This window comes from Branchiostoma lanceolatum, chromosome 3, assembly GCF_035083965.1.
Source record: "Branchiostoma lanceolatum isolate klBraLanc5 chromosome 3, klBraLanc5.hap2, whole genome shotgun sequence".
Taxonomy (NCBI): domain Eukaryota; kingdom Metazoa; phylum Chordata; class Leptocardii; order Amphioxiformes; family Branchiostomatidae; genus Branchiostoma; species Branchiostoma lanceolatum.
In genome coordinates this window covers 15,571,431-15,595,369 of record NC_089724.1, presented here as the reverse complement: position 1 = coordinate 15,595,369, position 23,939 = coordinate 15,571,431, and the positions used below count along the sequence as shown (strand labels likewise).

The following is a 23,939-nucleotide window of genomic DNA, read 5'->3' as shown; positions in this document are numbered from 1 at the left end:
GGCTCAAAGGCGGCGCGAGTGGGGGAAACAAAGGCCCCAGCGCAACACAACACCCCTTATGTAGATCCCAGAGACCTGGCCAGATCCTGTGGGGATGGGTGAAGTACGATGAAGGGGGGTATGTTCTCATATTTCCTCATCTACGGCCACGATTGGGAGAAAAAAATTAAAGAAAAAAATAAGGTCTCGTGTTTCCCCGCCAATCAAGTTACCAACAGACTTTTGACACCTGGTCTTTTTGCGGTGGAAAAGGGATAGTTCTTGTTACTTTTTAGCAAATATCAAATCAATCTAAGGAGTTATCGAAAAGCACTCCATTTTGAAATAAGTCAGATATGAGTAACAAGAAGAAGTCAACACAGCAAAGAAAAGCGACCACCAGAAAAGGGGTGTATTACTTGCACACGACTTTACGCTATGATAGCTACCTCAGTACCCCACAACAATCCCTATAATCTCATAATAGTAATGATTTTCAGACGATATCGTCATTTGGTAAGGCCGGGACACGCCCAGGTAATGGAAAGGTTGGTTTGGCACTTTGTGTGTGTGTGCTTTTCTAACGCATTGATTGCGTGCGTTCTAAGACCCACAATGCGCTCCCAGGCCCAAGTAAATCCGGAAGTTTACAAAACGAACTATCTGTACAGTTAAGCCTGGTATGTTTTATTCTCCCGCTCCCAGGTGCAAAAAGGTATTACTTGTCGCGAACTTTCACAAAATCAGCGGTTATGTAGATCCATCGTCCATTATAAAAAAATTACCACTGAGTTTTTAAAAACAATGCAATGGGTTATTTAAAGGAAAACATTTCACTAGTATGTTTGGTTATATAAACTGGCACATATGTAATGGAAAATGCCATAACGGTTCAATAGCCTCGGTTGTTTACATTGGTTTCGGTTAAAGATTGTAAAAAATTAACCACGTTGGTGCTGTAATCTGCGCAATGTCAACAAAACCGCGCGCTACAAAGATGGAAGGTCCCATTGGGAGTGAAGGGGTGGAACGGTTGCTAGCCTGAAGCGTAGCGACTGAAACACGGCCAAGCATGCAGGGGTCACGGGTTGGCGGTTCCGTGCAAAGACCATGAAACTGGCGACAGAAGACGGAGTATTCCTCGTGGCCTGAGGGCGGGAAGCGTGAACGAAACGCCCCGCATATTTTCCACCACATTTAGGGGTCATCGTGGCCAAACCCTGCGCGGTCGGGGGCCCTGTGTGATAGACGAGACCTTCCCTTCCACTGGCGGACAAGTGCAGCCTGCCAAATTAGGCATACAGACGAGCGCACTATTCTCGCAGGGGGTGGAAGGCATGTACGGAAATATAGCTCGGATATAGTTCAAAATTAAGGACATCATGCTTGTTTCACTCAAAAGCAACAAACCATATTTTTCGAAACATTATCAAAACTAGCAACGACTATCTTTGAAACGCCTCTTTGACATATGGCTGGTCGTATCGGAGAAATAGAATTTGTACGTTTTTAGAGTTCCCTAATTTATATGTCAGAGTAGTAATTAGTTTGTAACTGGAAATGGTTTGTCGGTGGGTTAAAGCATATAGATTATCAAAAGTATGCAAATCAACGAATGATATCGATATATATTCATGATCGGAACATAGCAAATTTACCAATTAGCAAAACACACTCAATTTTCAACCAAAACAATCGCAGATGCTTGCTACAACTCACAAACGACTTACACAAGCGACATTAAACTGGCACCTCGATAAAGTTCATTTTCACTGTAATATAAAACGTTTAAAAAGATTGTTAACTTTCTATGACCAAGAAACACAAAACAATCGTTAGCATGTTGGGGAAAATTGTGCCCTGAAGGCCTGGAATCCCGAACTAAGAAGATAAAAACACATTTCCTCTTCGGTTTCAAGATCCCGCAGCGTCGAGCTCTTCCACGGGTCAGATCTAATCACTGCCGACAAGTGGGCCTGCTCACCCGGTGAACGTTAGCCTCGACGTCAGACTCTTTCCAGGGTCTCAGCACAAACCAGCTCCTGGACTTGAGACAGAGAGTCTAGTGAGAGCCAACATACCTTAAATTTTACCACAGCCCACTGCTTCTCGGGTTCTAACTCAGGGGGCTGTGGTAATTTTTCATTGGAGGCATGCTGGCCCTAGAGCAGAGGAGCTGGCCTGTGTTACGCCTCCCATGGAAACCGTCCGATATCGAGGCTACTCACCCGGTCGGCCCGTCAATGAGAAATTGGGCCAAGATGTTAGAAATCTGCCGAGCCAGCGGCGATGTACCCAAAATGACAGGAAATCTAATATTCACCCCACCGTGCATATTCTTATAACATCAAAAGGTGCGCAGAATAAGATAGTAATGATGTCAAAGCGGCTTGTTCTTTGATGAAAGTAATGGCCTGTTAGTGCGCCGCGTGTTGTTCCGAAGAGAGGCAAACCGCTAACCACAAGAGAACCGGACAAAACGCCTGGGGGAAAAGTTCGGGATCATTTCTTCTCTAATTATCTCCTGCCCTGGTACACAACACTAGCTATCACTGCCTGTAAGGTGTACTCACCGTGTAATGTCATCATTTGAACGTCTATTTACGGTGATCATTATACAAGCTATTAAGCCGCGAATATGGCGCTCAAAGTAAAAAATTGTTTTAGTTCTTTTAGGACACAGGTATAGTTGGTCTTCAGATGTCTATTTTCTTTGCTAAGAAAATAAAATCTACGAATACGACGATCTAGATAAAAGCTCCAGGGTAAAGTAGTGCTAGTGGAGAAGCGGAAAAGAAAAAAATCTTCAAGCAAATGTCGGACCCGGGGTACAAGAGTAAAAAAAGGCACACTGCTACTAAAAGAAGTATCGAATGCCGCAAAATATATAAAACACTGAGACTGAGCCGGATCCGTCAGTACATCTGCTTGGAGATGATAGGAAAGAAGATGCAGACAGATGACGGCGTTGTCACAACAAAAGCCTTATCACTCACATCAGCATGTCTTTTACTCATCCTCGCGGGTCCGTCTGCCCTTGCGAAGCCATCAGGTATGCGGAGTCACCATAAATGACCATGACTGATCGTCTGCAATGTTCAAGGTGACTTCTACTGAAGCTTTGTGGTATCACTAAGGTTTTTTGTTACCATATCCAAGGACATTATGACATATCTAAGCCTCGAGCAGTACTAGCATAAACTAAAGCTGATTCACCCAACTTTCTTGAAATGGAACGTTTTACACTCTGAAAACCCTTCAAGCCCCTAAGCTGACAGCAAAATTAAAAGCCAATCGTGCTCAGTACTTCCGTTGCAGCAATATCAGAAATATCTTGAAGGGCTTTAGGATTTATCCTCCGTTGGGAAGGAATTTTTAAGTCATCTGAGGAAGAGAGAGCTAGTTAGAGATAATTGAGTATATGAGAGACATGTGGCGCGATGTATGCGAGCCACACCATCCAGTCGCCTTCCAAAATTGAGGCAAGATGTCTCCGAGACGGAAGACAATGAGAAGGAATGAAGAAATTGTTCTGGGAGACTCCGTCTAGTCTGCCTTTGTGATTCGAAACAGCAAGTCCACTGTCCTCAATGTCGAAGATCTATATCTTCCTACGGGAGAATTGTCTTTCATCCATACGGAGAATGGAACCGCTGGATGAGGAAGAGAGAGAGAGAGAGAGAGAGAGAGAGAGAGAGAGAGAGAGAGAGAGAGAGAGAGAGAGAGAGAGAGAGAGAGAGTATGGTACACAGTACTACTAGTACTACTACTAACGTTACTACTACTAGATCCTACTACTACTACACACACGCGCGCACACACACACACGCGCACACACAGACACACACATACCTTTGTTTCAGAGCACGCTTAATCAATTCACAAATTCTCCCTGTCATCATGGTCTACGTTTATGGTCTATTCATAGTTTTGAGGTTATGCAATAGCCTGAACAAGTGATGGTACAAGAACACAACCTCTCAGCCGCTCTAAGGTCCCCTAACCGTAACACTTCTAAAACCTGAGTTGATGTAAACCTCCTCACGATTGGTTCCGGTCCCAGCCAACAACTGCTCGTCCCCTCCCTCCTCAGAAATGATCGACAGGACGCAGCTTGAGGTAGCAACAGTTCATTTAACTCTCCACAGGGAGCTGTCGTAAATTTTGCATCGCGCCAGGATTAACGGAGAACTAGTGACACGTCCAACATACTGCTGGCTTCCTCTGACTAAAAGGATAAAGGGTGTTTTCAAATGAACGTCTGTCCAAATTACTTTGTTTAGACCTGTCTCCCAGCGAAATCCTGGACAGCGCAATGATTTACCTTGAGTGACAGATACGGACAAATATCTAATTATGTTGTATAAGAAGTGGGGTAAAGGTCTAGGGCCTTCCGTTGTCTTACTTGTAGACTAAACTTTAAGCTTGGATCTGAAAAAAATGCACGCGTAGTGTCTACGCAAGTCCTTTCCGAGAATTGTTTTTCTATAACTATACTTGTGACAACTCATATATAGGTCAGACGTGTTCAAATGATCAGCCGTCTCTCTAGCCGCAGTCGAAGTGATCAGCTGTGTGATATTCTACCCATAACATGCGTTCAGCACTATCGTCACTGAAAAAACAAGTTCATAACCTTTTGAAACCCAAATCTACATGTCAACGGATATCTCTGATTTTCTGTCACGTGTTTCGTTTGCAATAACGAATTTAGACTATAAGATTTAACAAAAGCATAGCCAAGTTCGCCATAATGCTTGTTGGTAGATAGTTGCCAACGAAAAGACGAAAACGTAATTGGGTATTACTTCCTAGCCGACAAATGCTTACGCTTCCAAAAAAACAAATGTCTTCCCCACCCTCGTGTCATTGGCCTTGGCCCGCCACCCAGTTCTTTCATCTGTTTGCTTGAAGCGCAGATGTCACAGGGGACGCGGTTTATATTAGGTCTGCACTGTCGAGGCCGGGAAGGATCTTTCTGTCAGCACCCTGTTCATCATGGTCATTTGTCTGAAGCCAAGCAGTCCTGGTAGCCTCCCCAGCAGGCTCTAGTAGTCAGTAGGTCGATATTGTCGTTGTTTCTTTTATTTCAGTGGCGATTTCTGTTATAGCATGGACACATTTCTGATCTCGATTTCTACCGTGTTGTGGTGGTGGCTGTATTTGAAACCGGGAGCCACCAGAATACGGTATGGTTTGTGTGGCCAGCTAACTCTCATGCCAACCCAAGTAGTCTAATAGAGTCAAATATGAAAACAGTACGTAGTCAGTAAAACTTGACGGGAATATCGAATCGATGGCCGCTGTAGTGGCTGCCATCGAGGCCACCATGACAGTTGTCAATTGTATGTCTTTACTGGTATACCATGGCCACGTGTTTCTGTTAGCTAAATGGAGTGGTAACTATTGGCCTCAAGTTCTGAAGTTAACTTGTGACTAACCGTCGTTTGTTTGCGTGTTTTGTGAACTGGTGATAGGACTCGATGTCTTGTCAGGGCTTGAGATAAACTGAAGACTACAAATGGTTTTCTTCAACGTATCCGACGTGCGGTTTTCCAAGAACACGACAAGGGGAAGGGCGATAAAAGGAAATAACGTTTGTTTTCGACATTGCACATGCAAACTGCTCTTGAGTTCATATTTCTGGTTAGGATTTGCATTTCTGGTTATAGGACCGAGAAATTTCGGTGCACAGGACTTATTACTAAGAATATATTTTAGTAATAAGTTCGTGAACTTGAATGATGCTGTCAACGAAAATAAACGCTCCGTGTGGGGAATGCGGTGACACGTGTTCTGAACAGAATTAATGGCGCCCCCTAGCGGCCACATGATTCGCCCCCTGCAGCTTGCCAACAAGGGCTGTCACTTTGTTTTCTTTAGCAAAAGATGTCATCAACAAAATCATATGTCGTCTGTTTGTAATCATGTCACTCTTCTCCCCATTTCAACACAGCAACCTTTTCCTAGTGTGCCCAATGACAGTTTTCAAGGCCTCCTCATAGTATACAGCAACTGTGACAAACTTGAACGGCAGATCATCAACTTGTTCACCCTAGGTAGTATTCAGGTTATGTAATATTGGATACAAGTGGAGGTCCGTCGCACATTGTGTGTACGTACATTTGATACAATGAATCTATCTTCTAAAACTGCAGATGAATATCAACGCTTCCGGCTCTTACAGTGCGACGATGTTTCTAATAGTATTGGTCAGCTGAGCAAGACCTTTATTGAAGTTAAAGGCAGCAATTCGTCTAACTTAGGTCCTACCACGTGGAAATGACTTTCACACGACAAACTTGAAGAATGTTACCCAAAGTCATCGACTGATATGATACCTATTCACTGATATGACTTTTCAAATTGCATACGATTTTGGTGGAATATTAGGTTCCCTTCCCTAAGTAAGTAAGATACAGTAGATGAGGATGATTCCTGTAAGTTCTTGCTTTTCGTCATACTCAATGACAGAAGCCCCCCCCCCCTTCTCACGGTTGGAAACCCGCCTGTCTGAGACGTGTACAAACACGCCTGTTCGCCTTCAGAAACCACAACTCTCAGTCTTCAGTTCACGATCGTCTACACAAGCACGCGATGCCCAAAACGTCTTAAAACACCTTTTGCGTGACCATAAGATGATACACATGTCTATCATAGAACCTAGAAAAACACCAAAGTATTCGGAAATCACGGTATTCTAGTTTTCACGCACGGCGGTACCTGAAATGTAGCATGCATGGCTGACCAACAAAAACGGAGGAGGGCAACGTAATGCTGCAAGAATGTCCACCCAACACAAGAGTGAGCACACATGAAATGTTAGACCTGTTTCAAAACAGTAACGCTATCCTCAGGCTTTAGTTCTTCATTATGTTTGGGTTATTGTTCGCCATATTTTGCTTCTGAATAACAAGTATTTCAGCCAGGAACAAACACAATTGTGTGTTTTGGAGCAGGGCGAGGTCACGGTGTTGGGAGCTGCAAAAGGGAACTAGTTTTGCGGTGAAAGACGACAAAACTTGACACTTCTTTTATGAACCCTGGCGGCCTTCCACACAATACCCTACTGCTTATGAATAGACTTGGGATCCAAATATGGATTACTCGCACTGATAAACAGGGAACATTGTCATCCATCTTGGTGATTGACAGACGATATTGACACCAATGACATTGACATTGATTGAGATCACATGATCAGGTTTAACAGACAAGAAAATACTTAACATCGTCAAGAACTAATAAAGTACTACTTCCGCTGTTTTGCAAGATTACATATATCTCCCGTAAGAATTTTTTGGAAGGTGTGGATTGTTTGATTTTGCCTTTTTTTTCTATATTTAGATAAACCATGCTCGCTTCCTTGCTTACTATGGCAACGATGTAATAAAATTCAATAGTATGACAAATTACAGCTGCAAAACAATCCAAATAGTACATACATGTAGTAGAAGGATAATCTTGTCTTCTGTAGTTATATTTCTTACCCTTATATTTCAACATATTTGATTGAAGCGTAGTGCATTCTGGGATATCATCAACTCTTTATTGCATGATGGGATTGAATTATCATTTTGTCGCCAGAAGAAAGACCTTTACCCGTCAGACATCGTAGCTGATCATATCCAACTCCCCTAGAAGGAGTGCGACAACTGCGGGGTCCTGCGGAAAACAACCGGCCTACAGGCATCCTAACCGCGCCGCCTGGCAGCGCGGCATCCGGTAAAACGTGAAACTGTCACGCACGGCAAACATTCCAAGCGATTCCCGCGCTCCTGCCATCCGTAAACTGGACATGGCAAGGCGTTATAACGTCTAGACGGGACCACACTATAAACTAGTGCACATGTTGTGGTAATAAATACAACTATCTCACTCCCCCCTTAATATAAAATGAAAATGTTGCAACAAATTAAACTTTTTTTGTCGTTTTGAAAACGTCAGCAATTGCTTTACCGTCTGTTATAACGTCATCATTTTTAAACGTAACGTTACATGAAACGACGAGGGCAACATCGTGAAAGTGTATATTGCACTGCTCAAACGCATCATCTGGAAACACCATTATAACACAGGGGAAGTCAAGCAATCTATAATATATTGTACGTCTTATTCTAGTCCATTTTTAAGTCTACTTACTCTACTTGAGATATACATTGTATCAAGTGCTTGTTGATTTTGTTTGAACCAAAAATGCAGAAAGTTAGTCACAAAAGTTGCAGACGACATTCTTTATTTGAGAAATAGAATTTTCCCATCATGCACCTGTTCCATCAATATAACTTCATGCATAGTAAAATAGAGCCTCCTATTTGTATAGCTGGTCTGAATGTTACTCAGGGGGAGGGGCACTGAAAAATTAGCATAGTGACAACTGTGAAGATCTACTGTCTACATGTGTCCTCATTCCTTGTAAAGAAACATGTGCGTTTTGATGCGATCTCCCCGGCGGGAAAAAGTTATTTGCTTGACCGACGCTGTTGTTTGTTCGCTTGTGTTTACATCACATTCCCCTGATTAGTTCCGAGGAGGGGTCATATTATATGAAGTAGGGGGGTATAACCCCTCCCCCCGGGCCGCCTAATCTAGCACGCCCTGCACACGTCTCAACCGATATATGGATGTCAACGAATCCAACTCACGCCAAAAGAAAAATTGGCGCAAGATTTAATGCGGTGGAAGTAAAAGCCTGATCTTTAAATGCGTGTGAAAATTCCTGAATGCGAGACAAAACAATCTTGGGGCGTCGCCGGAAAAGTTAATAGTTCTCTTGTGGGTCAGAAAATGAAGTCAGAAAACTGACCAAAACAACTCACCAAGTTTCCTCCGATTCTGTAGACGTTCCAAACTGGAAATAGCACATGATGCACATGATGTCTTGGTGAGACCAATGTTCACTGACTGACCATTCCCTTCTTTCTGTCACAATGTTACGATTATGTTGACTTTCGTCTTGCGACTCTACAGCCCATTTGAAAACAAACCTCTTTGACTTGAGCTAGATTTTTGTAGCACTCTCTCTCTGGGAGCCTCCCCATACATACAACGCAAAAGCAAGAGTTTGTAGGTAAGCCATTGACACGGGCTGTTTGCAAGTCGCAACCTTTGCCTACCTACTCGGAGACGTTTTGATAGATTGCATTCCGATTCGGAAACCCGGTAGGTTGGCAGTGTTTCTTAGCACAGACTCTGAGAACATTCGTACACCTACAGATCAGTACTACACCACACGAAACAGGCATCTAGAACGTGTACCTGGCCTAGTGTTTTTAACTTCTTCTTTAGCATATCTGTAACGTTAGATGATTGAAACATTTTGTAAAATTGTACGGTCGTATGATGATAGATAGCTACATCTGTGTTGAGATGCCAAGACAAACCAGAAGTAATAGAAACAACAAATTATGTATGATGATGAAGAAGAAGTGTCTTGAACGGATGCCAAACCTTGAAACTCGCTGACTTGTGTGTGGACGCGCTCACCTCACCTCCTCGGCACTAACCTCATGTGCCCCCGCCACCTCGTCTGACCGGACCGATGCACTGCTATGTCAACGTTGTTTCAGACTTATCGCGGCTTTTCCATTAGTAACCACAATCTCGCCTCACAAGTGCCTGGATCGTACCCACTTCAAGGGAGCCTCAAGTTCTTTTACCACCTCGCCCTAATTGATCACAGTTTTCGCAGTGGCGCCAGGACCAAAACCCAACACAAGAGGCCGCTGCATCCACTGTCAAAACACAAGCAAATTGATCCAAATTGGGAAATTATTGTTTTGTTGGGCTGAAACAACAGTCGTGAGAAACGAACGGCTTCTTCAGAAATAATGGCTAAGAAATTGTGTATCGCTTTTCAATAACAGGGCCAATCAAATTTGAATGGAATGCGAAAACAAGTTGAATTTGAAAGCGTATCGATAATCCGCGCGGTTTAGGTGAGTAGGAAATGTCACGTGAACATATATGTGACGTATGCAATGCAATGGCACACATTCAAGTTTTCCTGGCAGTTGAAGATGAACGTTATATTCTTGGAACTTATGATGCCTTTGCTAAAGACTCCTCGCTAAAATGATCAATTTGAATTCTACGTATTATACAAAATTGTTTTAAAATCTGACTGAGTGATTAGGAATGCTAATTATCTTAACAGAAAATCTAGACGTTAAGAATGAGAACACTTGTTCACGAAAACGACACAGCTTGTTCTATATCTTCACCACACCTTCAAGACATCGTGGCAGGCGAGTTAAACAATCTCGCTTTTCATTGGATGGTCTGAGACAGCTCAAAAGAGCTGAACTGACCTGTTCCTTACCACCGTGCAAGTAGCTCTATCATGGTTACACGTCGTTCGCCCCGTGGTCACGGGGGCAGCATCTTCTGTGAGCCCCAGTATAGAGTAACAAGCACAGGCAGACCAGACAAAAGACAACCAGGATAAAGGGGGGATTTGAAAGTAAAGCACAATGTACCGATAGGGGAAGTGCTTGCGGTCAAATGTTACAGACATTTTCATTGGCAAAGATTGAGCCAAGAAAACCGCACGTCAGTATCACTATTATAGCAGGAAGGTTTTTTTTCCATCACAAAACTTCATATGTGTACTGTAGACGTTCCTCAAGTTGATTGGTTTGTCAAAGAGTTGTATTCTTCCCGCTCATATTTGTACACAATAAATGATCTAGGAGAAATATGTGCACAGTGAGAGCATTGAGTACAGTATATAAGTAGTATAGTCAACTCTACACTACTTCGCAGAGGCGTAAAAAACTGAGTGAAGTGTTTTCACTCGCACATCAAGGGGGCCGAGAACACCTGGCGTTCAGTCAAGCCAGACAGTTTGTTCAGAGGATATCGGGGTATCTTCTTTTGACCAGGACTTTACTTCTGTTCTTACCCGGTCGTGCCATGCCTTGGTGGCTCTAGATTCGGTCAGGTTGTGCCACCTGGCGTTTACTTTATCATATTTCGGATGGTACGGGACGTTTGGTGGTGATAGGGTCGCTCAATGTAGCCCAAATTCTTAATTTTGGGGTGCACCATGTGGCTCAACGTTTGCCGAAATCTCGCTCATTGCCTCGAAATCTCTGGTCTAAACTTGTATCCCTTTCCTTGAAGTAGGCTCCATCATCAAACCGCTGAATCGACAGGAATACCTGTATTGAAATCTGTTGTGCTATTCAGAAATACCTATACCTCCCGCGTGGCCCACCCATGCGAATGATTATACCCAATTTGAGGCTATTTGCGCCTATTGTCTGCCCAAAACACCCCACGAGGACTACCTTTTCAACAAAGCACTGATGGACTATCTCCTGATGGACTGTTACTACATCCCCTGTGCTGAAGAATGTGGCCCTATGAAAACACCATAATCTTGGCCGCTCTGAAGCGATTTGCGTTTCTGGGTTACCCAGAGCCTTAGTCAGTTCAGAGCAGAAGAGAAATAGAATGACGCTGAAACTGTCTACTTGCAATGTTGATTAGCTGAACGCGTACCTCAATTTTCAAAAAGACGCTCCTATTTATCATAACACATTGAAGAAGCAGCCAATACGCCGTGTATTATGGTATTCATTTCAAGATTCTTTCTGTCAACCGGAGTGATATAATTAGACCATATATCACAAGACATCTCATCGCCTGCGCCCGGTCCTTATCTATCCTTAACACTTTCTTATCAAAGACTCTTGAACGGTTATGTTCCCGTCACTCAATATATATCCAGGGCCGGCGTCGGTGACGTGTTTTGGCCTCTCGTGGTACACGCCCAACGTACTACTCGTAAATATGAACAACAAACGCATAAACACGTATACATCCGCATAGGTCTTTTTACTCAACACAAAATGGTACACCCTATGAGCATACATGATCCTGATTGTACGACGACTATGTTAGCCAATGTACAAACAACAAATATCAAACACCGTTAGCACGCATTATTCGAAGGCCTTCACTAGATTTTAAAACTGCTGTGTTTTTTTCCTGATTTGTACAACTCAAGATTGTACACAACTGCTAGGCTGTGATTAGTAAGACTTCGCCATGGGAAGAGTCGTGTTGTACTTCTGTTCGAGGGAGGGGAAACTTCATCTAAAATAAACAAACTGATTACAATTGATCTGATGTGCTAATGTTGTTTTTCGTACACAGTTGTGCAAGCTAAACAGGGCTGATTTGTTTAGTTTTCCTGTTCCCTTTTGTGGAGTCACTTTTTTCCAAGATGAACTGATACACACTGTGAAGATTGGGAATTCTGAGGGGCACTTTAGGTTTAGGTAAAAATCTAGACCCCAAAGATTGTAAATTGTTTTCTGTTGTCATACCGATGGGTTTGGTTTCCTAGAAGAATCATTGGGCTCTATCTTTAGCTGTAGTAACTCAATTGAGGCTTGAATCGCAGGCAAGTTGAGTTGTTGCACCGCTAATGGTCATAATGGACCCGAACCCCGCGGCCGGCCATCACAAGCTCTTTAAATGTCAAGAATTGGATTAGAAGTATGAGTAGTCTGGGTGTGGGGTGAGCATTCAACCTAAAACCCACACGGTTTCGGCTCGGCGAGGACCGTAACAAAACAACCCCAAACCGTGCTTTTTAGTTTAATTGCTAAACCAACAGGGTAAATTTTATCAGGCAGAAACGACAGCACTGGGGATTAGGGGAAGGATGGAACAACAGTAATGTTGTCGGAGTGTTGGGAAAAGTCGTGGGGTAAACGCGGTGTCAGCTATCAGTCGAGTTAGCACAAAAACACAAGGCAACAACGTACTTCAAAGACCACCACAAGGGAGCTAGATAGATTGGTTTTTTAACGGCTCTGTGAAGTTTTTTTTAATACAACGTTCCTGAGTTTCTCCCTACCTTCCCCCATGCCAAGCTGGCTTTGTTTACCAACCCTGTTCAGAGACCACTTCAAGCCAACGAGTGACCAAAGTCCACCAATTGTATCGCTCGCAGAAAACCATCCAAATTCACGGGCCCCTCTCCTTCACGCACTCCAGGATCCTCCAGTCACAAAAGGTATTCGCGCCAAGGACCCGCTCTCAAAGGTTTGAAATGCCTGTCCTTTAGAAATACTCAAACACATTCTGCGCACTTTGCTCCAAGAGAAATTCGGCGAACTACAGTCTCTGTATTATTTATAGCCCCTTTCCGAAGATGTCATTCATTCCTCCAATAACACTTGTCGTCAATATTCGCAAAGTAAAACATCATCAATATCAATTTGTATCAATCACACACACACGTTACACATATTAACATACGAAGTGAATGGTATATCTAACGCGGATCCCCACCAACAGAAAAATGAACGTTGAAAAAATAAAGAATATGTTTGTGATATAGGATACGTGGCCAAAACACTCGCTTCAATCGTTGTGACTCAAAACAATCCCCGGATATGCCTCTCGAGTCTTTTAATGCACCAACGAGATCCCCATGAATGCTAAGTGTCCACTTGCACCTGTATGCTCTACTAATTCATGCACTCTAGTGCCCCAATAGCTGCTCCTTTAGAACATTTTCCACAGATAAAAAAATTACAAAATGAAATGTTTAATATAGATCTGCACCTCTAATTCTGTCGAAGTGTTTGTTTTCGAGATTGGAGGAAGGAACAACAATTCACGTAGAACGGTACACACAGCGCAAGAGTGTCGACACCTTACAGCGATGCACCTGTTACTTTGGTGCTTTGGCCCCTCTGTTGTTTTTGTCCCCGAGTGGATATAGTCGGCAGAGACACAGCGAAAGTTTAACCTTTTCCAGTACTCAGGACATTTCTTAGCATTTCGGCTGGCTTTGAAAACGTCTTACTCTTGTTGGGATATAAGTACAGGTCCTGTACATGAAAACGTAACTGCCAGTAAGCGAATAGGGTGAAGTTAGCGCACGGTTGGTTGAGTGCATAATCACTCCCGAAAAGAACGGTAGTCGCGCGAGCCGAGGAAGTATTCTTATCCCCTATATTATCCCCTGTGAATGAAAGGGATTTCTCTGGGCCCACCGGGACCATCAAGTCGGATGTAAGGTGAACGGGGATTCCCTAAAGTACTGCCGTGACATCGGTTCTGAATGTCTCTGTGAGTGGGGACCAAAGATTCTCCAGTGTTTTAACGAGTGTATGAGAGTGACCACTGGAGTTAACGTGCCACGCAACGGGCATATGGCCACGAACCGACCCTGTTTGACGTTCATACGGCACGCTAACATTACTCCTGACAACCCAAATATAGTGTAGGAATTCTTGCGTTAAACCCCGGAGCTATGGCAGCGGACTTTTTTCTCGGTGAATCAGGATCAGTATTGTTCCCTCGAGGCTGGGGTTGTGTAACGGATTTATATCCCCCATGTGTGACACTTGTTGTCCTGTGTGTGTTTTTAAAACCCTTACTACACACTACGGCGTTGTATGTTAGTTAAGGTTCAAACGTACTCACCTGAGTTGAGGTTCTTTCCCTCAGGTGTGTTGTTCTTCAGACGACAGGTTGTAGTTGTGTCTCCCGGAGAGCGCGAACTGAACCCCGGCCCTCCGTTCACGCCTTGCCTGTGTTACGCCGTTTCCTGAAGCCAGTATTCACTCCGTGTCACTCTACCATGGATCGAGAGCCACCTTAATGGACGTTTGATTGTATTTCGTCAAAACTCGGAACGGCATTGGCGAACATGTAAAATAACCAACCGGCTTTGTGTGCACACGGCTTGGCTTTCCCATGACACAAAAGCAACGAGGACCTATTCAACTAATCTTGTTTGCCAGATTGCTCCGGGTTGTTTGCTAGGTTCACCCCTGTTTGTTCATGGTACGACCCAGAGGCAAGTGACTTTCTTTTGTAAGAAAAAAAAAAACAGACAAGATGGGAGAAAAAGAAAAGAAAGAAACTGTCGTGAAAAAATTCTATTTTGTAGGATTGTGAACGCAAATGAAGCACCTGTTACGTAACTGTGACTGATCGGCAATTTTTGTTTACCATGTTGACTTCAACAGCAAAATACTATCAATTTCCCACATTTATCTGAAATGGTACATTCCATACTTCAACTTCATCCTAACACATTTCACCTTGCCCTACGGAAATAGGAAATTATTTTGTATACAGTGTCCAGTTATGGTTAAGAAGCCGAATTATGGGCTAATTGTCCTCTTCAACAATTTTATCCCAAGAGGATTTTTCAGAACATAGTCCTAATGACGTCATACGGAAATTCCATTAGTGGTGGTAATGTTCATGGCCTGGTGACCTACGTCATTTGAATGACAGACACAGAAAACATTTCCGTCAAATAATATCCAATGAGACTTCTTTAGCATTTTCTGTTCTGTATTATTTGTGTATATAAAGAATTCAGTCTTTTGTACTATAACCGATTCAAAAGTTCAAAGTCTGTTATTTCTTTAAACTTCTGACAGTGACAAACTACTAAGACTGTTAAAGAAATAGATAGATTCTTGAATAAATAGATATATTTTTTGTACAATGAGGAAAGTTCTCAATTGACTTTTGACTTCTTTATCTTGGCCACAAAGCACACCGTCGACCGAGGTACAGTACTTGTTTACACACACTTTTGGAGAAAACTGATATGTTTGTGGGTTGGAGACCAACACTCGGAACAGCCAAGGTTTGATTGTCTGATGCTCCTCCCATTACACGGCTTACAATGTAGGGGCGAGGACAGGGAGGCACTCAACCGATCGAGGTGTGGGCTTTTAATTAGTTGTGGATGAAAGACAGTACAATGTACTACAAGAATTGATAAAACTACTTGTACGGATGAGAGATGCACATTTTAGGAAGTAACGCTTTGCGCGAATACTGATTTCGGCAATGTTTTTCGATGGGATATATGGGTCGTCAAAAACGCATGGTTTTAAACAAGGAGGTTATATAACCTCCTTGTTTTAAATGAATGAAATGGAGCAACTTGTCGAGCGCAATGATATCTGAACCTTGGAATCAACTTTCTAAAAACCACTTTAGGTGAATCATGAAATACGATTTCTGTTCGACTGTAGGAAGGCATTGACCAAATGGTCAGCACTATTTCAAGTTTTTGGTTAATATTAGGTCGCAAACTACTTGAAGGAAAAAGAGTTGCTGAAGAGAAAAATGCGGCTGACAAGAAATCCAATGTGATACAAAAAAACAATTCTACTAGACAATATAAGGTGCCAATCCTTAAAACAGTCATTGCGTAATTGTAACATGCAAAATCTAATTTTTTTTAGTCTTTGCTAGCCTAGCAGCAAAGGCTCCGGTCAGGAGCTTCAAACTAAGCACACGGACACAGAATTAACACCTTGAACTCTCCTCTCACCATGTCTACAGAGCGAGGCTAATAGATTTACCCGTCGTTATGTGCAGTTTTACCACTGTGTCGAGCTTCAAGTATTTGTTGACAAGTTTTTCGAGTCACAAGTAGGTGAGGTGTGAAAATCCCGCCCCTAATGATCGCCCAGACTAATTAACACATTAACAGTTTGAACAAGAGCCCCTCCCTTTTAATTGGAGCAGTAATTGTCACCTTAGGAAGAAGTGGGGACAACAAGAAAATCGTCGCCATTGTGAGGAATTTTAATCATGTGTGTGGTGTTTTTATTCAATTTTACCTTATATGGTTTTCGCCATAATGACTGCTGGGATTGAGTTGGGGGTGAAGGGGGGGGGGGGGGGTAGTAACGACATTTAGTTATCTTTTTTATCTGCATAAAGGAGCCCCCCCGGCCCTCTTAGCACACATGTACCCACATACATACACATCGCTAACATCGACTTTTACAAAACCCATTATGTATATTTTCTTTCTCAGGTTTCTATTTTTATCGTATAAAGATTTCCCAGATATGTAGTGCAAATGGCCAAAGTCACTTATTTTGACATGACAGAAATTTTTGCTCAAGACAAAGTGAAATAGATCATTACAAGGTCAAAGCTTGGTACCAAATCACAAAAGTTGAATTAGTTCTGTTGTTTTCTTTTTCCATGATATCAAATACAGTCAACAAAATGTGACATTGAGTTGTGTGGACCCTACACAGTGGTTGACATTGCGTCTGTCGAAATTTCAGACCATGAAATGCTTTGTTTATCTCCAGATGGCTTCCCTCTCTCACTACCCCATGCTCCGATGTTGTTTCAGGTATTTTCCCCTTCATCTAAGTCAGCCCACCTGCAAAGGGCCCCTCCACACATCCAGCGCCCGCCGTGTGTACATAGGCTCAGCGGAGACGTTAGTTTTGCGACGTTTGTGCCAAATAAATCGTACCTCCTGCAATTTAACTATCGCTGTACAAATATCAGACGATCTTTGGAGCTCAGGACTCAGGTGTAAAATCCGGCTTGAAAGGCTCCAAACTTTGCTCCCGCGGGAAGAAAAATTACCGTGAAAGCTTTTAGTTGTGACAGAGATAAGGCGAGAAAATCCAGCCCGTGGAGGACAAAGTTTGGGTGCTGAGCTGAGGAAACAAGTGGTGTGTGCTGCTGGGTGGTACACGTGTGTGAGATCTACATCAGGTTAGAGATTGACATCTGACAGGATCGCTGATTCTACCGGTGGAGATCCTGATGTCTCTGCCGACAGGATCTCTATTGGCAGAACATTGGTGATTCTGCTGGTAGACATCCAGGATCTGAGTCCGTAAATGAAGATATTCCCTTAAAAGACAGTCATAACTTTTCAACTTCGATTCATGTCAATGGATCGACTTGAAATTTTTTACTTATATTTGGGATGACCACCCTGTCGACAGAGACTCCGATCTGGAAGTCTCTACACGGGTGAAATCGGCGATTCTGTTAGATCGCGATCTCTACACTGATGTAATGATACTACGTAACGTTATATCCAGTACAATCCGTGGAAAGAAATAAAATAATTAGCGACAAATGATTGTTAAGTAGAAGAATGAATGAATGGATAAATGAATAAATGAATGAATGGATCCGGATAGATAGATGGATGGATGCGCCCCATCCACTCCGCTCAGCGTAAGTCATTAATGGTACTTCATACGACACTTTCTGCTTAAACTAAACGAGTGTCTGTCAAAACTAACGGACCTTTCGGAAACGATAGGTCAGTTTGTCGTGTGACATTTGCAAAGCTTACCGTGGTCCAACAACTCAACCCCCCCCCCACCTGCGCCGCCTCAAGCCGCGATGTGCGTACATATCAACTCATTGACATTTTCCGCGTGCGAGTTTAACACTTCAGTGTGGTTCCTCTGTTTGATCATTTTCGCACTTTTTTGGCAATCTGTTTGGTAACATATTGTTCGTCAATAAATTTCTATCCAGAGCTTTTAAACTCAAATCACATATTTTTCCGAAATCTGCATATGTTGATTAAGACCATACTGATTTTTCAGTATTATAAAATCATTGATCTTACGAGCAATGAACAGATCAAATGCGGATTTTCTTCTTTTAATCATCATGTTATGAATTGATATCTATATCTATTACGCTGCATCGTTTATTAGATCTACTTATTGTAAGTTAACAACACTAGAAGTAAAGTACGATGTATGCTGTGTCAATTACTTTTTGGATGGATTTTAATCAGCCGTGGTTTGTTTCTGTTGCTTCTATACTTAAAGTTAACATCATGTGTTCATCTTATGCAAATTTCTTGGCTTTGTCTTATTCATTGTAATCGCAATTTGTAATACCGTGTGAGGCTTAATAGCTTAATTATTCTCAATGATGTAATGCCAAATTACATTGAATATGTCCGTATTAACCTATCAAAAGAAACTATCATAATTTATGACTTTGTTTCTATTAATTGTTGAGTCTTAACACTGACTGTTAAGTCATATCAAATAAGTGCTCTATATATCAAAATCATTTCCACAGTTTCTTATTCCGTCTGGTGCGTGCTCTATTGAGCTGTGCGCACCACCCTACCCCGCGCTGAAGAAATACAACCGCAACCCCAAAATCTCACGGTATGAAAATAGTTCCCAAACGTGCATTAGCACGATTAGTTGCTTAATGTAATTTAGCGCTGTGTGAACCAAAGCCTTAATGGTATTTACCGAAAGCCCCTTAATGCAGAAAATGGCGTGAGAGAAAAATGTCAGAAAGTGGGCGCCCTTTAGAAGCGCGCGTAACGTCCGCTCTGGAGTGTTTTTTGAACCCTACTCTACAAGGCTTGATTTTTCTCATTTTAGCTTTTACCCTTTATGAGGATTACCGGATCATACCATTCTGAAACGTTGAGGGTAACAGATTTGGACAATCAATTTGAAAAAAATCATAAATCCCAACCGGATTTCGAACACCGATGTTACTCCATTCCCGTACTTTCTCCTTGTATACGAATTCCAAATTATATGCCTTGTTGTTGGAGAAAATATGGGAGGAAAATTGTTACCACCCCACCCCTCAGCACAATCAGAATGGAGCCGTCCATCAAATAGAGTTGTCATTATGAGCTCTACCAGCCAGTTGGTGTCATACTGTCATGCCTGGGCTCAACTCAAATCCGAGAAATAGAAGTTCCTCAACCGTAGATTCTGATGCAGTTTTCCCTCCTATTTTCCTTGAATACTACATTGAAACATGAATACACTTGAGAAGGGCTAGCCAGCTCCGGCACTCTCCTGTAGAAGCTATTGGAAGGATACAGAATAACTTTTTGCGACCTTGCTTTTTTGTCTGAAATCATGGTGTACATACACATACACACACACATACATACACATACACATACACATACACATACACATACACATACACATACACATACACATACACATACACATACACACGCGCGCGCGCACACACACACACTCTTCCTCTTTGACAATTGTAACAGTGGGGGTTCAAGAGCCTCCAACTGACCAGGCTAACTGGTCGCGACCTTTTAGCGTAGTGGTTAAGGCGTTGCCGTGCGGATCGGGAGTTCGGGGCTCGAATCCCGGGAGCGGCGTACTCGCCCCTTTGTTGTTTCACTGGTTCCCACACCGGCCCTGTGAGCCTGGCAAACGTGTGCCACACAGGGAAGATCGAACTCGGAGATTCGAGGACGAATCTTGAAAAGAAAAGGGGGAGTAGTGTAACAGTGGGGGTTCAAGCGCCTCCAACTGACCAGGCTAACTGGTCGCGACCTTTTAGCGTAGTGGTTAAGGCGTTGCCGTGCGGATCGGGAGTTCGGGGCTCGAATCCCGGGAGCGGCGTACTCGCCCCTTTGTTGTTTCACAATCTCAGACCAAAAAAACGTTTGGAGTTTGCTGTCTGTCAAAAAATATGCGGCTTCCCAAATTGGGAAAGGTTGCCAGTTATTTCACAGTACTTCTTTTCGCAAGCTTCCGTCTGCCTGTCGTCTTTTATACTTTCCAACCCTCCCCCACCTCACGAACCTTGTGGTTTATCGCATGGTTGTTTTCCTTACCCACATTCGCCAAGATTACGTGAACTTTTCCAACTCCCAGCCAGTATGTCACTGTCCGAGCGGGTTTGGTCAGCTGGAGTGTCCGTGTAGTTTGTATGACAGTGTCAAGACCTCGCGGTATTTTCCTAAAGTAGGGCCGTGCCCTTTCGCGAGTATATCACTTATAACTAACCACAGCGGCTTCTTTGAAGTCTAAGATTCAAAACTAACGCAGGCAGATCATGTCACGCCCATGCGGTCGTGAGGCGTTGTCCACTGGCAACCTGGCACGCCTTAAGCTTGGGGTGGTGCTGGTCAAGTGTTGACCGGACATAGCCGTGCATGGACACGAGTCACACAGTACAAATGTATTATGTAATATAGAATTCTGGTAATGAACATTGTTCTGTATATTTGGTCCTATAGGTTACTGCTATTGAAACATAAAGAAGCAAAATGATTAAAAACCTCTTTTTCCCGTTTGTATCGCGAAATGTACTATACTCCTGTTTCCCTTAAACATCTTCTGTCCTTTTTTGCATCAGGAAGGTTGGATAAGTTTTTGATACTCAAATATACAATATATCAACTTGATTGTTAGACTTTTTTGTGTAATTCGGTGTCTTCCAGAAGTTCTAGTTATTAGGCGCGGGATAATATTAACGTTTCATGTGAACCCACATCTTGTTCTCTGATTTTCACAACATTTTATTGGTGAGGGATAGGTTATGATAGAATGGAGAGATATGATGTTAAAATGAAAGAAAGGTACCTTCCAAAATGATATGTTCTTTTTATCAGCCGTTGGCTTTCTTTTCCACCAAATTACAAAGTAAAGAGTTAAGGTTTTAGACTTACATGTATGTAGGTCATCAATGCGTCGCTAATCGGTCACGTATGTTATACATAGGCGTCATACACTTGCGTCTTCAAATATGGAAAATCTCAACGAAGTAAGAGGTGGTCACGCTTTTCTTTCTCGCACACGCACGATGCAGAACAACAACCACATAAAATCGTGCTCTGGTGGTAAAAAGTGACCATGTACTGATGTTGATACTGTGATTTTCTTGTAAATATGTTCTATCCGCTCATATCTCACACATATCATTGTGTGGAGGTTTTGTTTCCGAGGTGTCTGGATGTTTGTGTTCTTGTGTGTCCGTAGTTATTTTAATAATGATAATAATAATAATAACCTTTATTGTACATTCATGCCCTAGCTATCACGGACTAAGTACAGGCATATAGATACAAAATAGATGGTAACGTTCATATAATCACACTGACAGGATTTCTAATACCAAGGAGGTTATATAGATAACCTCCTTGCTAATACTAATCTAAAACAATGGTTCTAAGCTAAAACTACTCTAATTCATAGGTTCGGCTTCTACTCGTCTCTTTGTGATGTTAGAAATATAAGTTGAGATGGACTTGTTTGATACACTGTCAGTAGAGTGGCTGGAAGTGAGTGAGAAGATGGCGTCACTGAAAAGGTTGTACTAGCGGGGTCCGGCGACTGGAAGTAGGGTTCAGAGGTGGTAGAACTAGTCGTCTATCAGGCATGGCAGACATTGTAAGTCATAGAGTCAATATAGAAAAAATACTAAATCACGGGGAGATACAGTTTTGGTCTGTCTGTGTTTTCGCAGTTATATATTTTCTCATATGCCAGACACGTTCGCTGTAGACGTACAGTGATAGGAAGTTATCAATGGGCACATGTATTGTTATTAATCAAAACCTTCTTTGCATAATCAATGAACTGCCAAGACACACGAAAAACTTTCACAGAGGTGTGAGATCTTGAACTTTTGTTCTATCTTTTAAGTTTCTGATCATGAGTGCGTAAGAAACTGTGTGCAATATTTGTCGATGGATGCAGTGTTTTGGGTTCTCCCCTTTGGTCTTCAGCCTAAGTCTTCACGGGTTTTGATCAAAGCCTCCAGACCTGCCCTCAATTCCAATAGGTCGGCTGTAATATTTTGTGTACTCAGTTTCCTGAGTTCTCAGGAATATAGAGTTGTAACTGAACACACGGGAAACGACACCTAGGCCGGGGGCAAACCAGGAAGAATGGGGGTGGGCGTGCTGTAAAAATGTCCAGATGATTTCCCTTTTTTCTTGGTGCTATATCGCGTTGGTCAAGCCCTGTAGTCGTGGCGAGTCAGGTAGTAATCTCAGTAGATATCAAGTAGATGTAGGGAGGTAAACTCGTTACGTTTTCTTAGCCGTTCCAGTTATGGTTGCGGAAGACGGTTTGTGACAAGACTTACGTAACGATTTTGCCTCCCAACATCAGCTGCCTGGAGATCACCCAGTGTAGCTTCTTTTGCCTGTGCTGTCTTTTTCAAAGTCCGTACTAGATATCGCCATGGCACTTTAAACTATGTAAATGAGCTCCAATTTGCATTAGATTGTGTGCTGTAGAGTTTGCAGGTACAGTGACGCAATTTCAATGTCATTTCATTGGAAAGGAAGTTCCTAACGAGAAAACTGGGCAGTCAAAAAACGTTGCCATTTTCCCTCGAAACATCTGCTTGGCGACTGCTAATTACCCATTCGAGCCTCTGTCGGTAAACTGACGTGACCAGAGCAGGGCGCCATCCTTCAGCAGACCATATCCTCGCGATGAGTCCAGGCGCCCGTCCCAGATACTTCCTCCTGGCGTCTCCAGGCTCTTCTATGATCTTCTATCTCCCTCTCGAGACGTCTCCTCAAAAATGAGTCCAATTGGAGGGAAATTGGCACAGAGGAACGTCTGTCCTGTGCTGCTGATTTGTAGATAAGAAACAGTAAACTGTTCGATGATTATGGAGGATGATTTGCCACCACTGTGAACACCGGGGGCCCAGTTTTTGATCCGCTCGTCTTCCCTGTTGACTGAGGATCTGTCCCGTGGCGAGTCCCCGCGGAGCACTTCGCGGTGGCCTTGGGCGGTAATCTCCGCTCTATTGGCGGCATGATTACGGGTGGTGGCGGTCTTGTCTTCTTTGGGGGCGTGGGAGGCAGCGTGGATGGTACCGAAGAGAGCTTCTTTATGTTCTGCGTTAGTTAATGGTTTACTGGGGATGCTGTAGGAATCGTAATAGAACTGCCTGGCTCAAGGTCATCGTGGCCATAGCGGCAGTGAATAACTTCATCTGCGCATGCCACCATGAGAACTTCGACGACTGTCATAGAAAAGATTATCCAGATCTAAAACAAAAGCAACCATCAGTTACATGCAACGATATCGAATCTATAGGTACATTACCTTGCATGCGCGTTTCGCATCTGTGACCGTAGAAAAAGGTGAAGTTGTGCATCATCATGATTATAGCCTCACCTGGGAAAAGCGGTCTCGGGGTACGGGTGCATGGCCTTGCGGCGCCCCCTGTCTGAAGCAAGCGATATAGCAATATGGTGGTTGCTGCTTTGTGTACTCCTTGAAACATTTAGCTATACAATGCTAGAAATGCACAATGCCCTTTACTATCATCAAATAAGGCTCATTACCTTTACAATCAATGGTCAGCTCCTCTCTAAAACAGCACATTAAAAAAACTTTTCAAAGTTGTGCACACAC

General features: G+C 42.9%; 1 protein-coding gene across 2 annotated transcripts in view; it reads right to left on the bottom strand.

The window, feature by feature from the left end:
- LOC136430559 (fibroblast growth factor receptor-like 1) overlaps window positions 1-14,714 on the bottom strand; it is a 49,643-nt gene extending 34,929 nt beyond the window's left edge. The window contains exon 1 of one of the 2 annotated variants that reach the window (XM_066421280.1): window positions 14,431-14,714. Coding sequence is in view for 1 of the 2 variants with exons in the window: in XM_066421279.1 (XP_066277376.1) it covers window positions 3,832-3,881 (50 nt within the window). In the remaining variant the exon portion in view is untranslated. Of the gene's footprint in view, window positions 1-3,831; window positions 3,897-14,430 lie in introns of those variants that run through there. The other variant, XM_066421279.1, reaches the window with a different exon arrangement.
- Between the last annotated feature and the right edge of the window lie 9,225 nt (window positions 14,715-23,939).